At 44.6% G+C, this 23,764-nt stretch overlaps 1 protein-coding gene and 1 long non-coding RNA gene across 4 annotated transcripts in view; one reads left to right on the top strand and one right to left on the bottom strand.

Moving 5' to 3' along the window:
• CTTNBP2 (cortactin binding protein 2) overlaps window positions 1–10,979 on the bottom strand; it is a 132,011-nt gene extending 121,032 nt beyond the window's left edge. For 2 of the 3 annotated variants that reach the window (XM_073000529.2, XM_073000530.2), the window contains exon 1: window positions 10,774–10,976. In XM_073000529.2, the coding sequence (XP_072856630.2) occupies window positions 10,774–10,848 (75 nt within the window). In that variant the 5' untranslated portion in view covers window positions 10,849–10,976. Of the gene's footprint in view, window positions 1–10,773 lie in introns of all 3 variants that reach the window. The other variant, XR_012087413.2, reaches the window with a different exon arrangement.
• On the top strand, window positions 2,114–5,345 carry LOC144583257 (uncharacterized). The gene is made up of 2 exons (XR_013536954.1): window positions 2,114–4,584; window positions 5,169–5,345. It is a non-coding gene; the product is annotated as an uncharacterized LOC144583257 (long non-coding RNA).
• Window positions 10,980–23,764: the final 12,785 nt, after the last annotated feature.

Here is a 23,764-nt window from a genome sequence, read left to right as displayed (position 1 = left end):
CTCAGGAGGTAGATAAGGTGTTGGGGCACTCCCATTTCTTTAAGGACTTGCCATAGTTTGCTCTGGTCCACACAGTCAAAGGCTTTTGCATAATCAATAAAGCAGAAGTAGATGTTTTTCTGAAATTCTCTGGCTTTCTCCATAATCCAGCCCATAGTAGCAATTAGGTCTCTAGTTCCTCTGTCCCTTCGGAATCCAGCTTGTACTTCTGGGAGTTCTCGGTCCACATACTGCTGAAGCCTATCTTGTAGGATTTTGAGCATAACCTTGCTAGCGTGTGAAATGAGTGCAATTGTACAGTAGTTGGAGCATTCTTTGGCACTGCCCTTCTTTGGGATTGGGATGTAGACTGATCTTTTCCAATCCAGGAGCAATATTTTATACCTCAATCATAAAAACGTATGTTTACTGAGAAGTAAGTCTCGTGACTCAGATGGGCAACTGAGCTCAGCACAGTTTACTGTCTAGTAAGCAGATGTAAGATTGTAGCCCTTTTAGCTGACAAGATTAATGGTTTTGTTGCTGAAATGCCAGCAAGACAAGTAATCTTTGTAAGTCCTTTGGCTATTAGAACTAAATATTGATACCTGGAAGCACAACGTGTCTCTTCCTCTGTCACCACTGCATTTACGAGAGAGCTCACGTGCTTGTGCCCACATGCACGCGCGTGCACAAACACACACACACACACACAGAGAGAGAGAGAGAGAGAGAGAGAGAGAGAGAGAGAGAGAGAGTCCATGGGCAATGAGAGGCTGAGGTAAAGTATTTTCAGTTCAGTATGCAGACTAATGCAGCTATTCCATCAACACCGGGGTTTATGACTGAGATATAAAATATTGCTCTTGGGTGACACAGAACACAAGACGCCTCTCACTTTATTTACATTTTAAGTAAATGGTTTGGTTGTTGGTCATGCTCTGAAAATAAATGAGAGCCAGATGTAGTCAATATACAGATTCAAAGAAACTTACTATAACGCACATGTGAACACTCTCCCTCTAGGTTCGTGCAGATGTTCCTGATATCATATTTCAATATATCTCCAAAATCCCCCAAAATCTTCAAGGGCTCAATGGACAGCCAGTCTACTTCTGGTCCATCTTATGTTTGCATACATTCAGCTGTAAGCTAACTCCATACAGCTTCCACATCAATCTGCATTTCCCCCTAAAAGTTTGCAGACACAAATATGTGCTCACATGCATCTAAATATATATCTTAAAACATGTGTTCCTTTCAGCATAGGCATTTTGAAAAATACTTCTTTTGAGCCAAGACCCTTGTGAAAACTTTCCTCAAATGGAAAAACCATTAGACAGCTGAAGCTCTAATTCAGGAGATACAAAGAAGATCAGTTTGTTCCTGAATTCATGAAAAAAATGGAAATTTTTAAGCATATCCCTATTTTGTGGGAGGTTTAAGGCAATACCATTAAAATTGTATGCACACGTATGTGGGAGCAAATTGTACACAGTATTATTAGTGGGGCTTACTTCTGAATGCACCTGTATAGGAGTGCTATACATACCTTTGAAAGCAAAAGCTACTTGGGCTACAGCAAATGTATGACTCTTTTGATGCATTTTGGTATTTAGACAGTGTCTAGATTACTTGTGAATCAAGAAAAAGGGGGATGCTCAGGATCTCCTTCCACAACAAAGTCCTAAACAAATTACGAATTGTGAGCATCAAATAACTTACCAGATTTAATAACTTAAGGATGCAGCCATTCCAGTATAAGCTAAAAGCCTGCTCTTCTCTTATACAAACACATGAAAAGACTGTATATTCTGGAAGAGAAACTGATTCTCCCCCGCCCCCATCTCTTGTATAGGGAATACAGAACCAGCCTGAACTACAAAGTAGCAGAGCCGCATGTATCTTCTGAAAATTCAACAGAACACCAATTCAAGAAAGCAAATGGAAGTCGTTTAGGTTTCTAATTCTGTCCTTTCTGTGGCTCTTAGTATCATTTTATCTGAGTATCTTCACCAAGTGTCTTTGGCAGGTCTTTCCCCAGGCAAGATCTGAGGTTTCAAAAGAGAAATTATTTCCTTACACATTGTTCAAAATGAGCATTAGCAAAAATACTTGAAAATGGGAGTCAACATATTAATCATTGAATTCCAGCAGGAGCCTCTGCTTCCTACTCTTGGACAGGCCCATTGAAAAGCTTACAAGCTTATCTCTCGTGTTTTTAAAAGTACACACAGCAAAAAAGAGAAAGAGAGAGAGAATGTCACCTGAGCATAATACTTGTGCCAGAGAGTGAAACTGCCTGGTGATCTGTAAACATTTTACAAATTCTAGTAGTAAAGAACCCGAAGGTGAAACTATTACCATGCCATTAGAAGCGGGACCTCCTTAAGTGCTGAAAGGTGTCTACCTGTCGTTTGTGCATTTGTGCAAGACATCTATACAATTTAAGCAAGCTTGCTTTGATTTGTGTTAGGTCATCAGGAGGTAAATCTCGACTTAGACCTCCTCTAGGTCAACTTTAAAAAACTGACCTGGGTGAATTTTAGGTTATTTTTTGATCTTAGGGGAATCCCAGCATAATGAGAGTTAGCTCCTGGGTCTTGCATGCCCTGAATCCACTGAGAATTCCAGTGTCCCCATTGCTAGGGCAAGCTTATTGACAACAAGAATATGCCACTTCTGTTTCTTGGCATCACACCTCACCAGAAAATGGAATGAAGACATTTTTGTCTCAGTGCATTATGCTAATCACAGGAGGAGAGATTATGCAAAGGCAAAAGAGAATAGATTTGTTGAGACAGTTTTGTTGGGAGGTGAAATGAATGGCAAGTGGCTGATATCAAATCGTAAAAGTCCACTGGATGCCACTGGCTCCAACCAGATAAACAACCTGCTCTCCCAGAAGCCCCTTGTTACACCCTAAAGGCCATGCAGGGCTGTAACAGTACTGTAGGAGGATGGGAATGAAATTCCTTTCCCACCAGCCTTGGGTACCAAAGTACATCACTAGTAAAGGCTTACTAACCTTAGAGTGAGAAAGCCTGTCCTGCAGGTCTAACTCTGGTTGGGCTATATGATAAACATGCCTCTGGGGTAGTAAAATGTCCTGTCTGCTTGGAGGTGGGCCAGCTGCCAAATCTTGACTGCTTGGGCATGCAGCTTTCAGGGAAACACAGTGCCAGAGAACCCACATGCTACTAGCTTATAGACGCGAAACTGGCATCTTTTGCAGACTGACGGAGAAATCGAAGAAGCATGGGCATAGAGCGGGCAGTTCTTTCTTTCTTTCTTTTTTTTTAAAAGATCAATGAAAATGTTCCCTTAGAAATCTTTATGTTTGTGCTGGATCTACTTGTATGTAACAAAAATAAATCCTACAATTAAAAATGTCGAAAAGGGAAGAAAGCTTCTGAAAGCCTCAGGACGGTCTATTGAATACCGTTTTTGTGTGTGAAAAGAGAGATGCCATGGGCGGTTGGGAGAAGGGACACATATGTCATTCAGAAACTACAACTCCCAGGCAGCACACAACTGCAAAATCTCTAGTTGCTACCTTTTAGGAAAAGAGGAAAGCCACCTCCATGAGTTGGATTCCCTAGCACAGTATTACCTTTACACACTTCTGGTAACTCTCAAGAGTTTCATTGGAGAATCTTTCCCAAACCATACCTTGGCTTTTCTGCAGGCAAACTAGTTGCTCAGCCACTCACTTATAGTCCTTCTCACATTTTAATGTGAACTTCCTGTGATGTATGACTGCAACTATGCGATTGGGAGCTATGCCGAATTAGATGATGAAGAAACTAGTACTCAGTGTTCTGACATGATTTTTAAACATATGGCATGAAGATAATTTTACCCAATATTTGTAAAAAAAAAAAAACATTTGGGGAATTTAAGGAGGAATTAGACATCCACCAATAACTGTGTGCATAGTTTACACATCAGAATCTCACAGGTGTTTCTTGATTTCCTTGTTGCTTAAATGTTTTTGAAGAAAAAAAGAAATATGCAATAGTCACGTCTCCCTTCTGTGATATGACGTGTTAACAGAGAAACCCAACCCCCAGTAGCTTTTATTAACACACTAATTTTGCATGGCATAACAGCACATAAGTATTCTGCATTATGGTGCCCATCTGCCAGGGCCACCTTTGAAACTAAGCCACATGCCTGGGGTACATCATGTAAAAGGCTTTGCATGTCCTGTAATTGTACACCATTGCATAATCATCCTTTGTCATGGAAGCAAGTGGCATGCATGAGACCAGAATCCTTTTGTTTCTTTTTTTTTAAAAAAGGAAATCAAAGCTTGTGCTTTCTTGTAGATTAGGCCGACGGCCACCCTGCTGCTTTTCCTGAGGCTCATAATTAAGGGCTAGTAGCCACATTAATTGCCATTGCTTTCTTCTTGTGCAACAGTGGGTTTACTCAGGCAATGAGACTACTGTGGCAAGTTTTTGAACTGCATTCAAAGGAATCCTCAAAGCTCTCCAGGAGCCCGTTAGTGAAACAAGATGTGCAAACTTCATGAAAAGAAGCCTATCCACCACCATCTTTTTGCAAAACTACAAGTGGAAGTGACAACTTGGTGTGTTCTAGGTCAGTGGTTCTTAACGTGGGCGATAATGCCCCCCAGGGGGCAATTTCATTTTTCAGGGGGGCGGTAGAATGAAAAGGGGCAGTGTGGGGGCGCTGGAGCAGATGGGGGCGGTAGGGGGGCGCTGGAGCAAGCCAAACCTGTGAAGATGGCTGCAGCCTTTTTACAATGTGCATGAATATATATTTTCCTCCAATCTTAATTTAGTTTCAGAGTTTTCATCTTGAAATTTTTAGTTCCTGCATTGCAGTTTATTTTTATAACCCTTTTAATATTTCTTTTTGCATCTTAAAATTCGCTTGCAGCTAAATCATTAAATGTTACTTTTTGGGGGCATTTCATTTTCTTGGAATTGAATTTTGTTTTCAGGGGTCATTGCATTTAAGTGTCATAAACAAATAAATAAACAAATAAACAAACAAATAAATAAATAAATAAATAAATAAATAAATAAATAAATAAATAAATGAATGAATAAATGAATGAATGAATAAATAAATAAATAAATAAATAAGGGGGTGATGATAACTTCCTCAATGGCTCAAGGGGGCGTTTCTTTCAAAAAGGTTAAGAACCACTGTTCTAGGTCACTGTTGTCAACATCTGGCCCGCCAGATGCTTTGGAGACCAAGTTCCAGAATCCATGACCAATGGTCATCCTGGATGGGATCTTTGGGAGGTGACATCCAATGCATCTGGAGTGCCAAAGGCTGAGAAAACATTGTTCTAGGAGACATAACTCAACAGAGGTCTCCAAATAAAACTCTAGACTAGACTATATCCAGAATGCCCTGCAATGCACCAGTGTTCCATGAGAGACATGAATATACCCCTTAGTAAATTAGATTATATAAAATGAGTTTAATGTCTGAGAAACATTAAGAAATTGAAATCCAGATGAACATGTAGCAGAGTTCTGCTCACACTGGGAGGATGATTTCTGTGATTCTGCCTTCCCTCTGCATGCTTCTTCAAAACCATTCTGCAGGATTTGGGGACCCTCCAAAGCAGCATGAGAAATGGAGAGGGGAACTGGTAGAGACGATTGCTTGACCCCTTCTTTTAGCACGCAGCTTCTGCTGCCTTATAAGAATAGAAGGAAAGCCAATCTAATTCCAAACCCACCATTTGACACAGCTATTTCTACAAAACTCCCAAACAAGCTTTGTGAACACTGTATGTGGAGCTAAGCAAATCCATGGTTCCCCACTTTGGGTAACCCAGGTGTTCTTTGATGGCAACTCCCAGAAATCCTGGCTGCATACCTAGTGGTGAAGGCTTCTGGGTGTTGCCGTCCAAGAGCGCCTGAGTTACCCAAGGTTGGGAACCACGGCATTAGAGCGATCACTTAGAACATGTCTCCAGAAAGCAAGAGCCATATATAGCGACTGAAAGCAGCCTTCAGGTCAAAGATGGGGAATCTCCAGTCAAAAGGCTGGATGTAGCTCACACTGGCTCCTCACCCAGCCTGTACTTTCATTTTCTGTGACTGGAAATAAGGCAGCAAATAAAACTAAGGAATTTAGATCTACCATTTGCTTGCAAAAGTGTCATGTGGAACTCTCAGCGGAAGTAAAGTATTGCACTGGGCCTCGCTTCTGAGTAGACAGGATATGCACAGAACTGATTTCTATATTTTAGAGCTGATGGGAACTATCAAAACCAGGACGTTGGCTCCACTTGGCTCCACCTCATGCCCTTAGCTTCTCCCACTACTGCACTGCACTCCTCTTTCTCACTTTGGAATCTGTGCCCCGGACCTATTCTTTGCCCAAGAAAGTTCACAAGAACCTTCAGGACAACTTTGAAGTTATAAAGGCACAACGCAGACTATTAAAAAGCCTTTCATAAAAGCAAAACACTGAGGAGGTGTGTTCACATACAAAGCTCCTACTGTCTTCAGCACACAAAGCAGCGCAAGCTACCTGCTTCAAAATTTGGAGACCAGTGGTTAAAATGTAAGTGTCTTAGCAAGTGGGATCATCCTGAAGTAAGTCCTGAGTAAATGCCTATGGCTTCTGTATGAGATGATGGTCCCACACAGACCCATGTTTTGACCCACCTAACTCATCAGTGTCTATGCCAAGTGGATGCAGATCCCCAGCACCTTGTGGAAAAGTTTCAGAGAAAGATCTGCTCCCCATGCTTCTTTTACAGCAGTGGTCCCCAAACCTTTTTAGCCCCTCAGACCGGCTGGGGAAGGCGGGGGCACCCCAGCGCTCGTGCACATGCGTGAAAGCGCGCTCACGCTTATACACATACATGAAGGGCGGTGCGGCACTCGTGCTGGCAGGTGCTCGTGTGCATGCGCGAAGGGTGACGTGGTGCTCATGCAGGCACACACACTTATGTGCATGTGCGAAGGGTGGCACAGTGCTCATGCGGGCGCTCTCGTGCAGGCGCAAACAGGCTGTGTGGGGGTGAGTGTATGTGGGCTGGGGAGGTCTCTCTCTGCGGCCCGGTTGGGCTCAGGCCAGACTGTCACCGGGCCGCGGACCAGGCGGTGGGGATCTCTGTTTTACAGTGCCTAAGCAATACCAGCCAAGTACAGCTTCTGACTAGGCCTCCCTGCAAGTGTGAATTCCAACATCATGTAGGTGTGAAGGGTGATTCAAGCAAATGCCTTCAAGTTTTTCCTTTGTCACAAATGCCATGGCAACCAAGCAGATACTAAGGTTGGCACCCCCTCATCCCCACACCAACTACTCTGCATGGTTCAGGAAAGCCTACAATGGGAAGAATTTTGGTTTTCTTCCCAAATATGGCCATTAAAAGGAACTCTCTTTTTATATAGATTCCCCAACCTCCTTCATCATAAACATCTTGCTGAATTTAAAATGCAGGGTCATTTTCCCAAATATTCCACATATTCCTCCAGCAGAAGAATGCAAACACTATGGCTGAACGGTACTCATTTCTTCCTTCTTCTTCACTAAGATATCCTGGAAACAGTAGCTAGAAACCAATATCTACAACACTTCAGCTTAAAATGACATCCCCTCTATGTCGAAAGTTAACAATGGGAGCTTGCTCTATAACCGTTGGTGTTCCTTTTAAATTGTTTATTGGATTATTTATACTTTCAGGCCTGGAAATGCTAAACCAGAAGGCTCAGATTCAATTGAAAACTCTCTACTGAAAATCTTAGCCAACTTCCAAGTTACAAATTAATCTGCAATCCGGGCAAAAATACAAAGTGTATCTGTTAAAACAAAGATACAGTACTGGCCTTTCGTTGGTTGCACAAAAGAAAAGCCAACACTACTTTGACAGCCCGGTATGATGAATATTTACTCAGATGCAAGTTCCACCAATTTCAAATGTACTTACTCCTAGGTAATGGTACACAGAATGGCATTCCCTTTGCAAAGTATTTCAACAATCCAGTGTGGGGGTGAACAAACCTCTTTTATATTAAATTGCATAACAAATTCAGTATCTATAAATATACTAAAGACCGAAAAGAGTGTCTTTATCAACGTCAAATAACAACTTCTTAATAGGGTGTGGCCTATAAATAGCCGTGCAACTCCCTAAATAGAAGTGACCTGGTTTTCAAAAAATACTGAGCACAAAAGCAGCCAGTTTCTTGCATTTGATGGATACTTTAGATCAGAGGTCGTCAATCCCCGGTCCATGGCCCAGTGCTGGTCCGTGGCCTGAGCCGGACTGGGAAGACAGACCTCCCGCCTCCCCGCATGCACTCCCCTCCCCACAGCTGCTTTGCGAATGCACGCATGCCAGTACCAGCATAAGCGTTCCCCCAAATCCCTCACGCATGCACCCGAGCGTCCGCACGAAGGGGTAGACAGGTGCGCGGGCAGTGAAGGAGTGGGGGAGTACTCACGCTGGTGCTGCCGTGCACACTCCCCCACCACTTCACGTATGTGCCCGAGAGTGCAAGAGCACGGGGGTGTGTGCCCCGCCTTCCTCAGAGGCTCAGCCAGTGTGTGGTCCCAAAAAGGTTGGGGACCGCCACTTTAGATCAACCTCTTCCTTCTTACATCACATTCCTAATGAATACAAATACATCCACTATCAACCTATGCTTCCATTACTTGCATGTTTACTTCATGAATCTCTCATCTCTTCAGGCAATAAACACTAATTGATTTAGCTATGTTATCTACCTATTGCTTCTTTAAAGATCTATTTAGCAAGTGGTTATTTCTTTCAAATGCTTTTAATGGGACGTTAAGGAAAAGGTTCATCTTATAAGATCGAAAAATTCAACGGGCAACTTAAATTAAAGATTCGGTTTGGAGTTGTTCCAGGTGTTAAACATCAACCCAGCCTTTTCCCAGTCCTCCAAATCTGTTGGATTACAGCCACTACCTGCTGCAAACAGTGGGGGATGATGGGACTTGTATCTCAACACTTCAGGAGGCCCACAGGCTGAACTGGTGCACACCTGTATTGGCTGCCTTGTCACAATTAAGCTTCTCAGAATCACTGGCAGAGGAAAAAAAATGATATACTGTACTGTAAACACCATAAGGTGCAAAGTGCTAAAAAAAGAGGAGAAATGAAAAGTGCTGAAAAGACAACACAGAGACCGATGGTTCCACAGAGAGAGCCGCATGGAATACAGTCTCCTTTGGTGATCACTCCATCTCCAAAGTACCCAGCAGGCAAATACTAGAAAAGTATGACATCTTGATCTTAGGGACAAACCGCACATGTGGTTCAAGTGACAAGAGCATTTTGATTTACAGCTTTCAGGGGACTAATCAAAGCATGGATTTTTCCATGCCATTCCATTTACAAGAGGAGCCTCGCTGCCTGATTAAATCAGGGAGCGAGTGGACTAGAAATTGACCCGCAAATCAGAAAAGGAAAGGGCACGTCAACAACAAAAGGAGAGGCTGGGAAAGGCCTCTACCCAGGAAAGGTTGTCAAACATCGTGTGAGGAAGTGCTAAACCCCACGACTACCGCACTTTGGGAGTTTAGGTGCTCCGGTTAGCGTGAGAGAAAGCCTCCAGCAAAGATTATGGAAAAAAGGTGGATTTCCCACCCCCCTGCTGCCACTTTGGAAGTGGGTGGGTGGGGGACCTAGGAGAGAATTTAAGTGGAATGATTATCTGCATGCCTATCTGAAAAGCACATGGGTTCCTCCCTCCACCCTCGCCTCCAAAAAAAAAAGCCCCCAAAGCTTTCCCAGTGATCGTGATCTGCTGCTTTCTTAACCCCAAGTCCCACGAGCTTGGCGCAGGATAGGAATTCGAAAGGCAACGCCGCCCGCCCAAATCCTCGGAGCTTTCTCCCAATATCCCACGCTTGTTGTTCATAAGCTTGGGGTGGGGGGGTGGGGGGAGAGGCCAGTCCATATGGGAGGAAAGGGAGTCAATTCCAGGGCGATCAGTCCTGGGCACGGTTACGGGCGGTCTGCCCCGGGCAGCTCCCCCAGGGCCACACCGCCAGCCCGGCCCGCGAACGCCGCCACCGCTATTCCTCCTCGTGGAAATGACGGACCGCGCACAAACACACACACACACACGCAAACAAACAAACAATAGGGAGCCGCCTCCTCGCGAAAGCGGGAGGGGGGGGTCTTCGCCATCACCGAAGGACAGGGAAGGGAGGAAGGGCGATGATTACGAGGGGCTGCGTCCGCCCACCCCGTCCCCTGCCAAGGGCGCACGACCCACTCCCAACCGGAGCCGCGGTGCCACGACCGTCTCGCCACCGGCAGCCCTGGCGGCCCCCACGTCTCTCCCCCGAGACCAGCACCCGCTCGGCGCCTAATCCCTCGCCCGGGTTGAGAGGGAGTCAGGAAGGCACCCCTGGGACTGCGGCGCCCGGGCGCGCTTCAGCCAAGCCCAAGCGAGGCGCGCTGTGTCTCTCTTTCCCCCCCCCCCATCCTTCTCCCTCCCTCTCTCGCCGTCTCCAGGGGCGCAGAAGCTTAAGATTCCACCCCCCGAAAGCGATGCGTGCAAGTCCAGCTCGATCCCGCTGGGCCTGCCTCAGTTCCCCCGTGCGCCTTTTCCCCCCTTCCCAGCCTCGAGAAAGTGGCGCGGAGGTCCTGCGCGCCGCCTCCCACCCAAATGCTCCCCAGCTCGCCCGCCCGCCCGACAGTAGGAATTGTCAAGCCCCGGCGCCTGGCCGAGCGGGAAAAAGAGAGAGAGAGCCGCCCCCCCCCCGCTCCGTCCCCGGGCCAAACCCCCCGAGCGAGCCCAGCGCTTCGCCTACCGCTGCTACGGTCGGATCCCCGCGGCCGCCGCCGCCGCCGGAGCCGGGCTCCCCGCTCGCTCCCTCCGTCGCCATCTTCCCCTTGGCAAAGCGAGCCCCCGACTCTGAGCGCCACCAGAGAACGGGCGCGGAGCCGAGCGGCGGCTCTCTCTTCTCCCCCCCCCTCCCTCGCCGCCGCCGCCAGCCGCTTAACCCTTTCGGCGCCGGGCCCCCTCGCAGAGCCGTCCTTCGCCCTGCCCGCCCGCCTGCCCGCCTGCTTCCCTCCCTCCCCGAACCCAGCGCCGCGACGCAGGCCGGGAGGTGGAGCCATCGGACCGAAAGCCGCCGCGCGGCCCTCCCCCCCCCCCACAACCCGACCACCGGTCGATGCTCGGGAGGCGGCGAGCTCTGCGGAACGACCCGGGAATGGCTCCCGAGGTCTCCCCCCCCCCCTCCGGGGCCGCTTTGCTTCAGATCCCAATCCTTCGTCTTCCCTTCAGTGGCGGCGACCGACGCTCACCTTTGCCCGCCGGCTTGCCGTCAGCCGCACATTTTTCTGCATCCACCGCCAGACTCCTGCGGTTGGAGGTCCTGAAATGGCAGATGGGTCCGCCACACGGACCCTACAAAGTTGGCTTTCCTCACCATTTAATGGAGAAGACCTTTTCCCAGTTGCCACCGCCTTCAAGGTGACCTGAACAGCTGGGGCCTTGAAAGAAGGACGGTATTGAAAGTCCTGTGGCTGCTTAACCACCATCAGCATTATTTTCTTCCTCTTGGATATTATCAATGTTACGAATTATGCTGGATTCAGAATTATAGGAAACCCCCAAGTGGCCTATGTATGGCCCTCCAGATGTTGTTGGACTGTAACTCCCAACATTCCTCGCCACTGGCTCTGGTGGTGGGTGAGCAGTGCTGGGAGGTGCGGTCCAACAATGTCCGGAGGGTCACAATTTTGCCCATCACTGGAACAGAGTCAATTGTTGCATTGATTTCCACGTCCTCTTAAACTTGGTGACTCTGCAGAAATATATCTATTTCTGTGCCTTATTGAATTAAAACTGGTTCCATTTACTTGGTCGCATCTGCCCAAAGCAGGACTAAGTCTATCTAACCAATCATTATCATTATCAGCCTCCTGATTATCCTCGCCATGGCCACCATCGCCACCATCCTTTAGCGTGGACCTAACAGAAAGAAGTCTGTGTCTGTCTTTTCCAAACACTCTTCCAGATCAATTCCGCAAAAGGAATTACAGTTCAATAACAGGAAAACCCTAACTTTAGAATAGGCCACTTTTTCTTTCCTGTTCCGAAATTTGCCTCCTAAGCATTGCCCTTATTGTGACTGCTTTTTCTTTCACTTAAGTATTTCTAAGCAGTGCTGTTACATTTAAGAGCTAAATTCTTTTCGGCAAAGCAGTGTATTGTGGCAGGCTGGAAATGATGGGAATTGTCACCCAACCTATTTGGGAGGCATCATCTTGGGAAAGGCTCCTACAGAATGTTATGAATGCTTTTGTCCCCAGGAAGAGACCACATCAGAGAAAACATACAATTAAATGAAATAATTGTTTTCCTAAATCAGGGTGTCCTACTTAGTACAATAGGGTAAAATTCTATTTAACCTGCTTTAAACAAGAGGCTGAATCTTCATCATTTATTTCTGGAAAATTATAAAACCCATGTACTATTATTGCTATTATAATGTAACTGGTACATGTTTAATTGCCCAATTATCTACATGTTTTCAGGTATGTCCTGCAGTGTTTTTTTATTTTCTGATCACTGAGCATTACATAGCTCAGGGAAGGAGATGGGTAAGGTGCTTTCTTCATTAACGGTAGCCCCTGTGAGTTCTGCCCTGTGGCTTGAGTTTGATTTTTGCATAATCATCATTATTGGTTATTCTGTGACAATTTTGTTATCATTGCATGGAAGTGCAATGATGTTATTGTGCAGCAGAGTAAATCAACATTCTACAAGGCAATTCTAAAAAATGGGAGCAGCCCAAACAAAAAAAATATAACTTTTTAACTGGACTTCAGTTTGACATGTAAAGCTTGACATGCTGATGTTTTTAATTGTGGGTACAGAAGCATGATATCCTAAATTCATAAATCTGAGGGTTTTTTTTAAAAAAATTGAATAAGCCAAATTATCTGTGGCTTAGTTTTTCAACTCATTAGCTAGACTTCAGAATAGTCATTGCTCTTTCCAGAAGGTAATAGATTCAAAAAATACTTTCTGATAGGGAAAAAACATCATTTTCATAGCTAATGATACATTTAAAAGGAATCAGATCAGCAGGACTTCATTTAATATCTACACTCAGAAAATTTGCTCCAAATACATAATCAGTGTTGGAAGTTGTTTAATCTGATGTTTTGAGGAAAAGAATCAAAAGCATTTTTGTTCATATATATTAAAGATAGGGACGTGGTGGCGCTGCGGGCTAAACCGCAGAAGCCTGTGCTGCAGGGTCAGAAGACCAAGCAGTCGTAAGATCGAATCCACATGACGGAGTGAGCTCCCGTCGCTTGTCCCAGCTCCCGCCAACCTAGCGGTTCGAAAGCATGCAAATGCAACTAGATCAATAGGGACCATCTCGGTGGGAAGGTAACAGCGTTCCGTGTCTAAGTCGCACTGGCCATGTGACCACGGAAGATTGTCTTCGGACAAACGCTGGCTCTATGGCTTGGAAACGGGGATGAGCACCGCCCCCTACAGTCGAACACGACTGGACAAAAATTGTCAAGGGGAACCTTTACCTTTACCTTTATATTAAAGATAAAAGATAAAACTATCTTAACTAAAAATGGTATTCAGGGACTCAGTCATGACTGCTAAAAGTCTGTCTGAAAGAGAGGGGAGCCAACCTGACCTCCTGAGGGAGGGCATTTCAAACCACACAGAAGGTCCTCTCTTGTGTCCCTATCATTTGTACCTGTGCTGGCAATGGTACTGGAAGGAGAGCCTCTTTTGATGATCTTAAGTACCAAGAAGGCTCATATGGGGAAATACCGTCCTTTAGGTTACCTTTAGGTAGCCTGGACCCAAGCCATATAGGGCTTTATAGATAATGACCAACACTTTGAACTGGGCCCCTGAAATGGACTTGTAGCCGGTGCAGTTGTTGTAACAGGGGTGTTATCTGTTCCCTATAACTGGCCCCAGTCAGTAATCTGGCTGCTGCATTTTGAACCTGCTGAAGTTTCCAAAGTGTCTTCAAAAGTAGACCTATTTAGAGTGTGTCACATGACACTGTAGCCAAATCAGACATCTGAAGGAAAAAGCACAGCTGGTACACCAGCTTTAACTGTGCAAAGGCACACCTCCAAAACTTGAGCATCCAGGTTCAGAGATGAATCCAGGAGTACACCACTTTGGGAAAAAGATGGGCAAGGGACATGCTAGGGCATTTCTATCCTCAAAGAATTACAAATAAGCATCAGTCCAAGCAGTTTTGGAAGCTGTGTTTGGATAGTGAAGGCAGTCCCATTCAACTTCAGAGAAATACAATCCTGGGTCTTATGAAGCTTCTCATGAGATCTGTGGAAGCAGAAGTTCAGTTTTTATTTCAATAGACTACCTCACCCACCCACCTGTTGTTTTTTGTTTCTTTCTTTGCTTTTGAAACAACAAATAAAGACAGCATATGTGTGGCCCAAACGTATATAATTAACTCTGTGGTCGATCTCCTTGGGACCAATCTTGGTTACGTGAAATTAGGTTTCATTTTTCATGGCCTCTTCTACTACCTCCCCTCTCCCCTGAAACGGGGATAGCCAAACTGTCCTTCCGCTGGCTTTAAATATGGTATTATTAAGTCCACAGCCTTACTGCCAAAGAAAGATGTCTTGAAAATTAGTTTGCAACTGATTTTTTTAAGAGTGTGCTGCTTTTTGCTCCTCTACCCAGGGCAGGAAACAAACCAAACTCTGAACTGTTTGGAGACCTAACTAACTTGTCATGCAGATGGCAACACTCTGATGGAGATGGCAGACAAAACAGTCTTGTGGGGATGTTAATTCCATTACCAGCAAAAAAAGAAAAAAGAAATCTCCAGGGGAGTTAATCTTCAACAGTCAGGGGAACAGTGAAGAGTTAACTCTCTCAGGTCCAAGTTTAAACCTCTCTATTAGGAGCTGGTAATGAAACCCTGTTTGTGCAGAAATCTTTCACTGGGGAGACATTTACATACTAATGAAACTATTTCACTGCATTGTTAGTCCCATTACAGAACCATGATGCAAGGGAATTGTCTTTTTCACACATACCCCTTGCATGGCAACTACAGTACTGTATAAGGAAACACCTTCAGATTCAACTTCTGAGGGAAATTCACAGAAAGACCAGGTCAGTGTCCAAGCCTTTTGTTCAGCTTGTGGTCAAAGACCCACCTGCCAAGTTTCACACGTGAACAAGCTGACTGGGGAGGTGAATATTCCTTCAGTGCTGGCAATAGAACGATGTCCTGAACCGTATGGAAAAGCAGTGGGTTAGCTTTGCAGGGCTGACTAGCTGGCTCTCATTTCTCTCCTTCAGCACATCACGACAGCTCTCCTCAGCCTTTGCTGCTTTCTTTGGTAGCTGCCTTGCTTTTCATAATGGTAGAACCAGCTATGAGTCACAGAGCGAAACAAAATTCTGAAGTCATTAGATAGAAAATATGAAGACTAGCCATCTCTCATTTTCAAAGATGGAATAGGCTGATATTTCACTTTGTGCATTTCCATGGTATTTCTTTTCTGAATATCAGATAAAAAGTCTGACAGTTTTAATTGTTAAGGACACAGACAGATTTCATAGACTAATGTTCTTCACAAGCTGAGGGGATGAAAATTTCCAGAAATACAGGTCTTTTCTGCAAGCTACCTAGCAGCAAACCCGTCCAGATTCCTGGAAGAAAAGTCCATTGCAGGTTACAAGCCATGGTGAGGGTGTATAACCTCCAGGCTTAAAAGGTACCTCAAAATGACAGATGCAGGGGGAGGGATATCAGGAGAAAACTCTCTAGTTGTTTCGTGGGCTCCCAGAGGCATCTTGTGGGGCCACTGTGAGGTACAGGAAGATGGACTAGATGGGCACTTGGCCTAATCCAGCAGGGCTCTTATGTTCTTATGTTCATCTAAACATTTTTATCTTTTCCCTGATGGCTGCGGAACCTAGCCCATCATGTATAAAAGGCTGCAGTTTCAATCTCAAGCATCTCCAGCCATGGCATAGCTGGGAAAGATGTGTATTTGAAACCTGGAAATCCACTGACCAGTCAACACAGGTAACGGTAAGCTAGAAGAGCTAATGGTCTCCGCTAAAAGAAGGCAGATTCCTACTTTTACGGAATGCAAGGGGATTTATTAGAATAATGGAATGATAAAATAATAGAGTTGGAAGTGGCCTGTAAGGCCATCAAGTCCAACCCCCTGTTCAATGCAGGAATCCTGATTAAAGGATATCTGACAGATGGTTGGCTAACTTTTTCTTGAATGCCTCCAGTGTTGGAGCACTCACCATATGCCTAGGTAATTGGTTCCATTGTCACACTGCTCTAGCAGTTAGGAAACCCTTCCGTATACTCAACTGAAATGTGGTTTCATGTAACTAAAGTGCATTACTATGTGTCCTGCACTCTGAGACAATTGAGAACAGATCTTGCCCTTCCTCTGTATGACAATCTTCCAAGTATTTGAAAAGTTCTATCATATCTCACCCTCAGTCTTCTTTTTTCAAGTCTAAACATGCCCAGTTCTTTCTTGTTTGTTTGAAAAAATTAAAAGATAAATAATAAATTATTACAATACTAAAAAAAACATTAAACAGATATATTAAAACTCACAATAGGAGCAATATTAAAAAACGCAAGTAAACCAACAGAATACAATAATCCCTTTAAGAAATCCTCTTGGTCTGCCAATCAATTAAAGGAAATGCCTGAAGAGAAAGGTCTTCGTCTGCTTGCAGAAGCACAGCAAAGGTGGGGCCAAACTGGCAGTTCCTGTGGAGTTCCTGAGTCTGGAAGCAGCAACAGAGAAGGCCCTCTCCCATGTCCCCACCAAATATGCCTGTGAGGGTGGTGGGACTGAGAGAAAGGTCTCCCCTGATGATCTTAATACCTGGGCAGTAAAGTCCTTTTTCATAGGGCTTGGTATCTAGTCCTTTGATCATCCTCGTTGTCCCCCTTTGAACTTATTTCAGTTTGTCAGCATCCTTCTTGAAGTATGGTGTCCAGAACTCTATACAGTACTCTGCTGGAATTTTTATTTGCAGCTTTGCATGCTGGCTGTGGTTTGAATGACTGGGAGGGACTTTTTCTGGGCTGGGGAGATTGTCTATCTAGCGCAAACCGATCATTCCTCCCAAGCCTTTGATTTCAGAGAGGACCCCAACTCTGCTGAGTGTTTTTCTTTTCTCTCTCTTCCCTCGATTGGTGGCAGCTGTTTGTTTACTGTTCATCTGTTCAGTTGGTTGCTAAGTATGTCTGCAGTAATGAAAGCAGCGTACACAAGTCTGTAACTTCAAGGAGCTGTAAGTAAAGAAACATTTTTATTCTTTCTCCTACAAATGTCTCAGCATCCTTCTTGAAATATGGTGAGTGTTTTTGAGAACTTAAGTGCCAGTTAATGAAAAGGGGTGGACCCTGGGAAATTCTAGCTATTCTCCTCCATGCATCTCTGTACTTCTACTGTGTTGCAAAAAGGAATTTTACCTAAAATTCAGAACTCTGCAACACTAGCTCTCTGTCAGTTTCCCGACCATGATCTGCAATCTGATTGGGAGTCACAGTCTGAGCATTCATAAATCTTCTGAGACTGAAAAATAGTGCGACCCATAAAGCTAAGACACATGCCCACATCTTTTTCCCTTCCTTCCTGGCTATGCAACCCCAGATCTTATATGCTGACTTTTCTCTCAGTCATATTTATATATGTGCAACAGATGCTGCACACAGTCCTAGAGTCCCTAGAACTCCCAAACTCTGGGTCCGCAGCCAGATACTTGAAAATAGTAGATATAAATTCTGAGTAAATTTGTACATGGCTCTCCTGTTAGAATGCAAGGATTTGTTGCCCAGATAGCCTGACACACTGGTTTGCGGTGTAATCTGACACATCATTTTGATTTGTGGATTGGAATGACTGAATCTAAAATCACATTTGGCTGAAGTGTGAAAATGTACCAATGTACCATTGTTACAGCTAATGGTCAAAACATGTGGTCAGATTACTTCATGCTACAAGGCTGAATTCGGAGCTGGTCCTGGTTGGAACTCCCACCCATTTTAAGTCAGATAGCATCCCACATCCAGTTAAGATATTTTGGCTCAGAAGGTGAACACACTTTCAAGTCCTTCTCCATATCGCTAGCAGTAAAAACAAAATAACAATGAATTAGATAATTAATAATTGGCATCTCTTTCAGGGCACCTCGTCTGTGCTCCCTGAGGCAAGGCTGATCTTGTCTCATACAAGGGCCAGCTTTGGCTGCATTATGGAATACAGCGAGCAGACCTGTACATGGGAACTAATATTGCATGGTGGGAGCTCCGCTGACTTGAACAAGCTTTGCAGACTGAGATTCCCAACAGTCCCAAAAAGAAGAACGGCTGTCGCTTCGTAATAGACAATGAACATCTATAAAAGGCTGCAGATTCCGTCCCCAGCATCTCCAGGCAGGGCTGGGAAGGATGTCCACTTGAAAATCTGAACTGGCCAGTCAGTGGACACAATTACTGAGCTAGATGGCCTAATTGTCTTTGTTGTTTAAGGCAGGTTCTCATTCTTACAGAACACAAAGGTGGATTTAATAAGACACACACACATATATATTCAGCAGTAAGTCACAACTTCTCTATTACCATCTCTACACAAGAATTGGAGGTTGTTCATGACTTTGTGTACCTTGGCTCAACGATCTCTGACACTCTCTCCATAGACGTCGAGCTGGATAAATTCATTGGCAAAGCAGCTACCATGTTCTCTAGACTCACAAAGAAAGTATGGGTTAATAAGAAGCTGACGGCGTATACCAAGATCCAGGTCTATAGAGCCTGCGTCCTGAGCATACTCCTGTACTGCAGTGAGTCCTGGACCCTTTGGGCACAGCAGGAGAGGAAGCTGAACATTGTCTCTGATGCATTTTTGGTATCACCTGGCAGGACAAAGTTCCAAGTAGAGTAGTCCTATAATGAGCTGGAATTTTTAGCATGTACAGTATTCATTACTGAAACAGCGATGTCTACATTGACTTGGGCATGTCGTGAGCATGGCTGATGGTCAGATTCCAAAATATCTCCTGTATGGAGAATTATTGCAGGGAAAGCGCCCCAGAGGGAGACCACAGCTGCGATACAAGGATATCTGCAAGTGAGATCTGAAGGCCTTAGGAATGGACCTCAACAGATGGGAAACTTTGATATCTGAGCGTTCACCCTGGAGGCAGGGGGTGCATCATGGCCTCTTCCATTTTGAAGAGATACTTGTTCAGCAGGCTGAGGCAAAGAGGCAGTCCCGAAACCAGCAAAATCAGGGAGCTGGACAGGGGACAGGTTGTATTTGTCCAGTGTGGAAAGGATTGTCGCTCTTGAATTGGCCTTCTCAGCCTCACCAGACATTGTTCCAAGACCTCTATTCAGAGCACACTACCATAGTCTCTCAAGACTTAAGGATACCTACAAGTCACAACTAGAGTAGGCCCATTGAATCGGAACTTGCACAGGAGTTGATTCACCAAATTCCCACTGATTCAATGGGTCTACTCTAGCTGCCACTTACTACTGGATTTCATCCATAAAATGAATATATAATTTTGAATATATCAAAACATACACATTGCAATCAACGTTCCCTCTAAGCCACATGGGCATGTGGGGCTTCATTGGGGGCGCACAGCTGCCCCAGCGTTTCCACCTATTTGCTTCTGGTAGTGACTGGAATCCCATGTACAAGGTGCAAAGCTGCCACGCAGCACTCTGGAGAATTAGAGGGAAGACTACTAAGACAAAAAGAGCATTATGATAAATATGAACTCAATTGAAATACTAAATAATTAATTGCTATATTTATGGTACTGCAAAAAATAAAGTATGAAGCACTATGTAGAATTAATGCTTTTATCAGCCAGGAACAATTACCTTTTTGTTAAGATCAAATCTTTTCATATACTGTATTCTGTCTTGTTTAAACGTTGTTATATTACAATAAATTGAAACTCTTTCAGGTGAAGATCAATTCTAGCCCAGGTATGGGAAGGGGATTTATTAGAATCATGGAAGTTTCTAATACATTTTACAAGTTTACCATGGTTTTCTTTCATAGTGCTGTCGTACTCTAAAAGCAAGATGTTGTTAGAGTGGGGCTCATTTGAATCAATGGAACTTATGGAGGAGTTGAATTACCAAGTCCCCACTGATTCAATCAGGTCTACACTGGTGCCATTTACTAAAGTCAGCAACAGGATTTTGGCCACCATATATTATGACAAGATATTGGACATAATATTACTGGTGCATTTCTAACATGGACAGTATCTTTTTTTTAAAGAGAACAGTTCTTTGTTTCATTCAATTACAGGCTTTCCAGTTTTCCCACACCATTAAATTTCCTTTTGCCATTGCCACAGATTCAGGACTAAAAAAGACTCCTGGGAGGACCGGTTTACAGGAAAGTCCTGCTAGAAAACAAAATCACTCAGCTGGTTTGAGGCGTGGAAAAACAGTGTCTCTTTCAGCTTGATGCCTCTCTCCTTTCTTTTATTGCACACTGACAAGCCTGTGATATACTGGTTGCCATGCAACGATAGGAGCAGCAGCGTTTAAACACCATTAGGTATTAATTATCATTGTGGGTCCTTTTACTTTGCAAGTTTGGCAAATGTAGTAGCTGAAGTCATACACCTTGGAAGATGCAGCTTTAAGCATTTTGATGAAACCAAATAATTGATACATGTGCCCCGCAGGGGCACCTTAACATTTGCTATTTGTCTTAGGCAAATTTTAGCTATTTCCATCATTCCTTCATTATTCAGCAACAGAAATCTAGCCGTGTGCATGAAAGGGATTCTAGAATTCAGGAATACCAGAAAATATTGTCTTGAGCAACTGAAGAGAAAGAGATACCTGGGATTCTGCTGATTTCTTGTAGAATGGATGCCAACAGAGAACAGCTTATGCCTCATTGCTTATAACATATTCATTGCTATTTCTAAACAATATTAAATTATGTTTCTTTTCACCAGGGACCGCAATGAAATTCCCCAGCTGCAGCCTCAGGGAATTATTATGCTCCTCTGGGTCTCCAGGCAGGGAGACAAACCTCAGGGCAAGTTGTCACTGGAAGAGGAAAACTCATGGTTTTTGAGAGGTTGCTTTAAGGCTTGCACATCCACTTTACCCTTTCTCAGCTGCCGGTGGGATTTGCAGTTTGTATGCATGTAGTATTTATGCATTGTTAGCATGCAACCCTCCCCCCAAAAAACTAGGAATGAGGGGAGGCGGCTGCTCCTGGGTTTGTGCCTTAAGGCCGGCTGTGCTATTTGGAGCACAGCAGGAAGTGGTACTTCTTGTGCTTGTTTTCACTAGAAGTGTTTCCACAAACTCTCCCAACTCCTGCCCGCTGCCCAGCTATGACCCAACAAAGGCCTGCCCTTCCTTGGCTTCAGGTTTTGGCCCTTAAATCTCAGAGAATGGGATGCTGCTGGCTTGGCAAGGCTTGCTACAGGCTTGACTTCAGAGAATAAGACAGAGGTGGCAACCTGCACCACTACGGGCCACGTGCGGCTCTCAATCTAAATTCATTGGGCTCCCAATTAAAATTCAGAAGTGCTGGTATCAATCAGCTGAGACCTCTAGCCCTCTCCTGGGCACCCACTTGGCAGGGAGGAAGACAGATGAGGACTGATAGAAAGAGAGACACAAAGGCACAAGGTAGTGCCGACAGGAGAAAAAGAGAAAAATAAGGGGGTCTCTTCATCCACTTCTGAGTCTAGCTTCACCAACAACTGGTTGGGCCCTAGCCATTACTGCCATGCAAATCCTGCCAGGTTATCTCCCTGTCTCCCAAGGAATCCAGCCCTCCAGAAGAAAGGCCGTTTACACCTGGCTAAAACCCAATAGCTCAAAAGGAAACAGGGTGGAAAGAAATATATCCACAACCAAGCCTTTGGTAGTTGTGTTACATTTCCCCCCTTCCCCTTTGGTCATGAACCTGCCACTCAACTTTACATCTGGTAGTGTTTGAAAGATGAACTCACTGATGGTCAATTCTGATAGGAATGCTGTTTTCTCTGTCTCTGTATCGGCAGCAAAAGGAGATATTCTGATGTTTCGGAATGTGTACTTTATTAATATGGAAATTAATGTCTTCGGCAGGGGAAGAAACTAGTGTTTGCTCTCATTTAGGAGAGGTTGCACTCGTTTCAGAACAGCACACACTAACCACCCAGTTTGGCTAGTTGAAGAAACACAAAGGGCAACTTCATTCTGCAGGATTCAAGAGCTAAACCACTGTAACAATTTTGCAATGGCGAGGCTGAATACTAATAAACAGTGTCGCCAGAAAATTGCTCTCCCACCGCTTGCATTGAATTACAAGAAAATGAGAGACAGCCAGAAGTGCTGTGCCACTGAAAATTGGTATGTATGATAAAGTGCCCACTAATTTCCTGCCAATGCATATAGAATAATAACATGTATAAAGGACAGGAGACTAAAAGCACAGCCCCTTACGTGCCTACTGCAAAGTAAATCCAACCAAATTCCATGAGGCTTACTCCCAGCTAAGTGAGAATAGGACTTCAGTTTGAAGATAAAATCTTAAACCTATTTAGTACTAGAGAGAGGAGGTGGGCATGAACTACAAACCACAGACACAAAAATGAACTGGCCTGGTTCATGGTTTGGTTCATAGGACCTGTTTGGCCAAAATGAAACAAAGCAGCAAACTTTTTTTTTTCTGCTCTGTGCTTCATTTTGCTTTGGCAAAAGGGATGCCTGTCCCTCTCCTTCCCCTGGTCACCATCACCTCCCTACCGTGTCTCCAAACTGCCACCTCCTCTGGCACACCAACCATCCTGAGAGGCAGCAGGCCTGGCTCACTGCACGGAAGCCAGACCTGTTGCCTGTGTGCATGTGCACACCTGTCAGCAGGGGTTCCCCCCCAAAAAAAAAAACGAACCACAAACTGGTTCATTTGGAGTGTGTGTGAAAATGTGTGGTTCATGGTTTGTGCGTAGCCACATGGACCATCACAAACCACTGTTTTTCTGGTTCGTGCTCACCTCTACTAGGGAGCCAATCTAGTGGGGCTTACTTTGAAGGAAATAGACATTGGATATATGGATACAACCCAAAGCACACACATCTGAAGAAGTGGATTATATACAGGGTGGTTTAGGAGCCAGAGATTGGGAGTTCAATTCCCCACTGTGTCTCCTTGACTGGGGTTGGACTAGATGATTCATAGCATCCCTTTCAGCTCTGCAGTTTTATGATAAAGCTGACATTGAAATGAGTTTATTGGCCAGATTCATCCTGGGGTTTGTATCAATTCCTGTGGGTAACTGTGTTTAATTGCCAAAGAACTAGGCTGCATCTTGGGCATATGCCTGGCCACATACTCAGCTGTATGACCCAGATGCACCCTGTTACCTTGTCAATTAATCACAATTAGATGCAGCAAGTTACACGAACTTTATGTGACCACCAATTCTGGTCATTAACTATAAAGGCGCCACAATTATTTTGTTTCTTTTTTCTTTCTGTTGTTGCTGTTGCTGAAACAGACTAATATGGCTACCTCACTGAAGGTACCTCTGTTCTCAAGGAGAAAGCATCTGTGAGTTCAGTTAAATATACTTCTGAGTAGCCATGTGAAGTAAGCCCATTTGCCTATAAGCAAAACCATCAAACTCAGCAGTAATGACATTTGAGTAAACATGTACATAATGGCCTATAGATGCTCATGTGCCCTTGTGTGAGTTACTGCAGCCAACTGTCAAGGCACCAGGGCTCC

The sequence above is a fragment of the Pogona vitticeps genome, chromosome 5 (assembly GCF_051106095.1).
Source record: "Pogona vitticeps strain Pit_001003342236 chromosome 5, PviZW2.1, whole genome shotgun sequence".
In the NCBI taxonomy this organism is placed as follows: domain Eukaryota; kingdom Metazoa; phylum Chordata; class Lepidosauria; order Squamata; family Agamidae; genus Pogona; species Pogona vitticeps.
The sequence above is the reverse complement of the archived record's forward strand: the minus strand, read 5'-3'. Positions and strand labels throughout refer to the sequence as shown.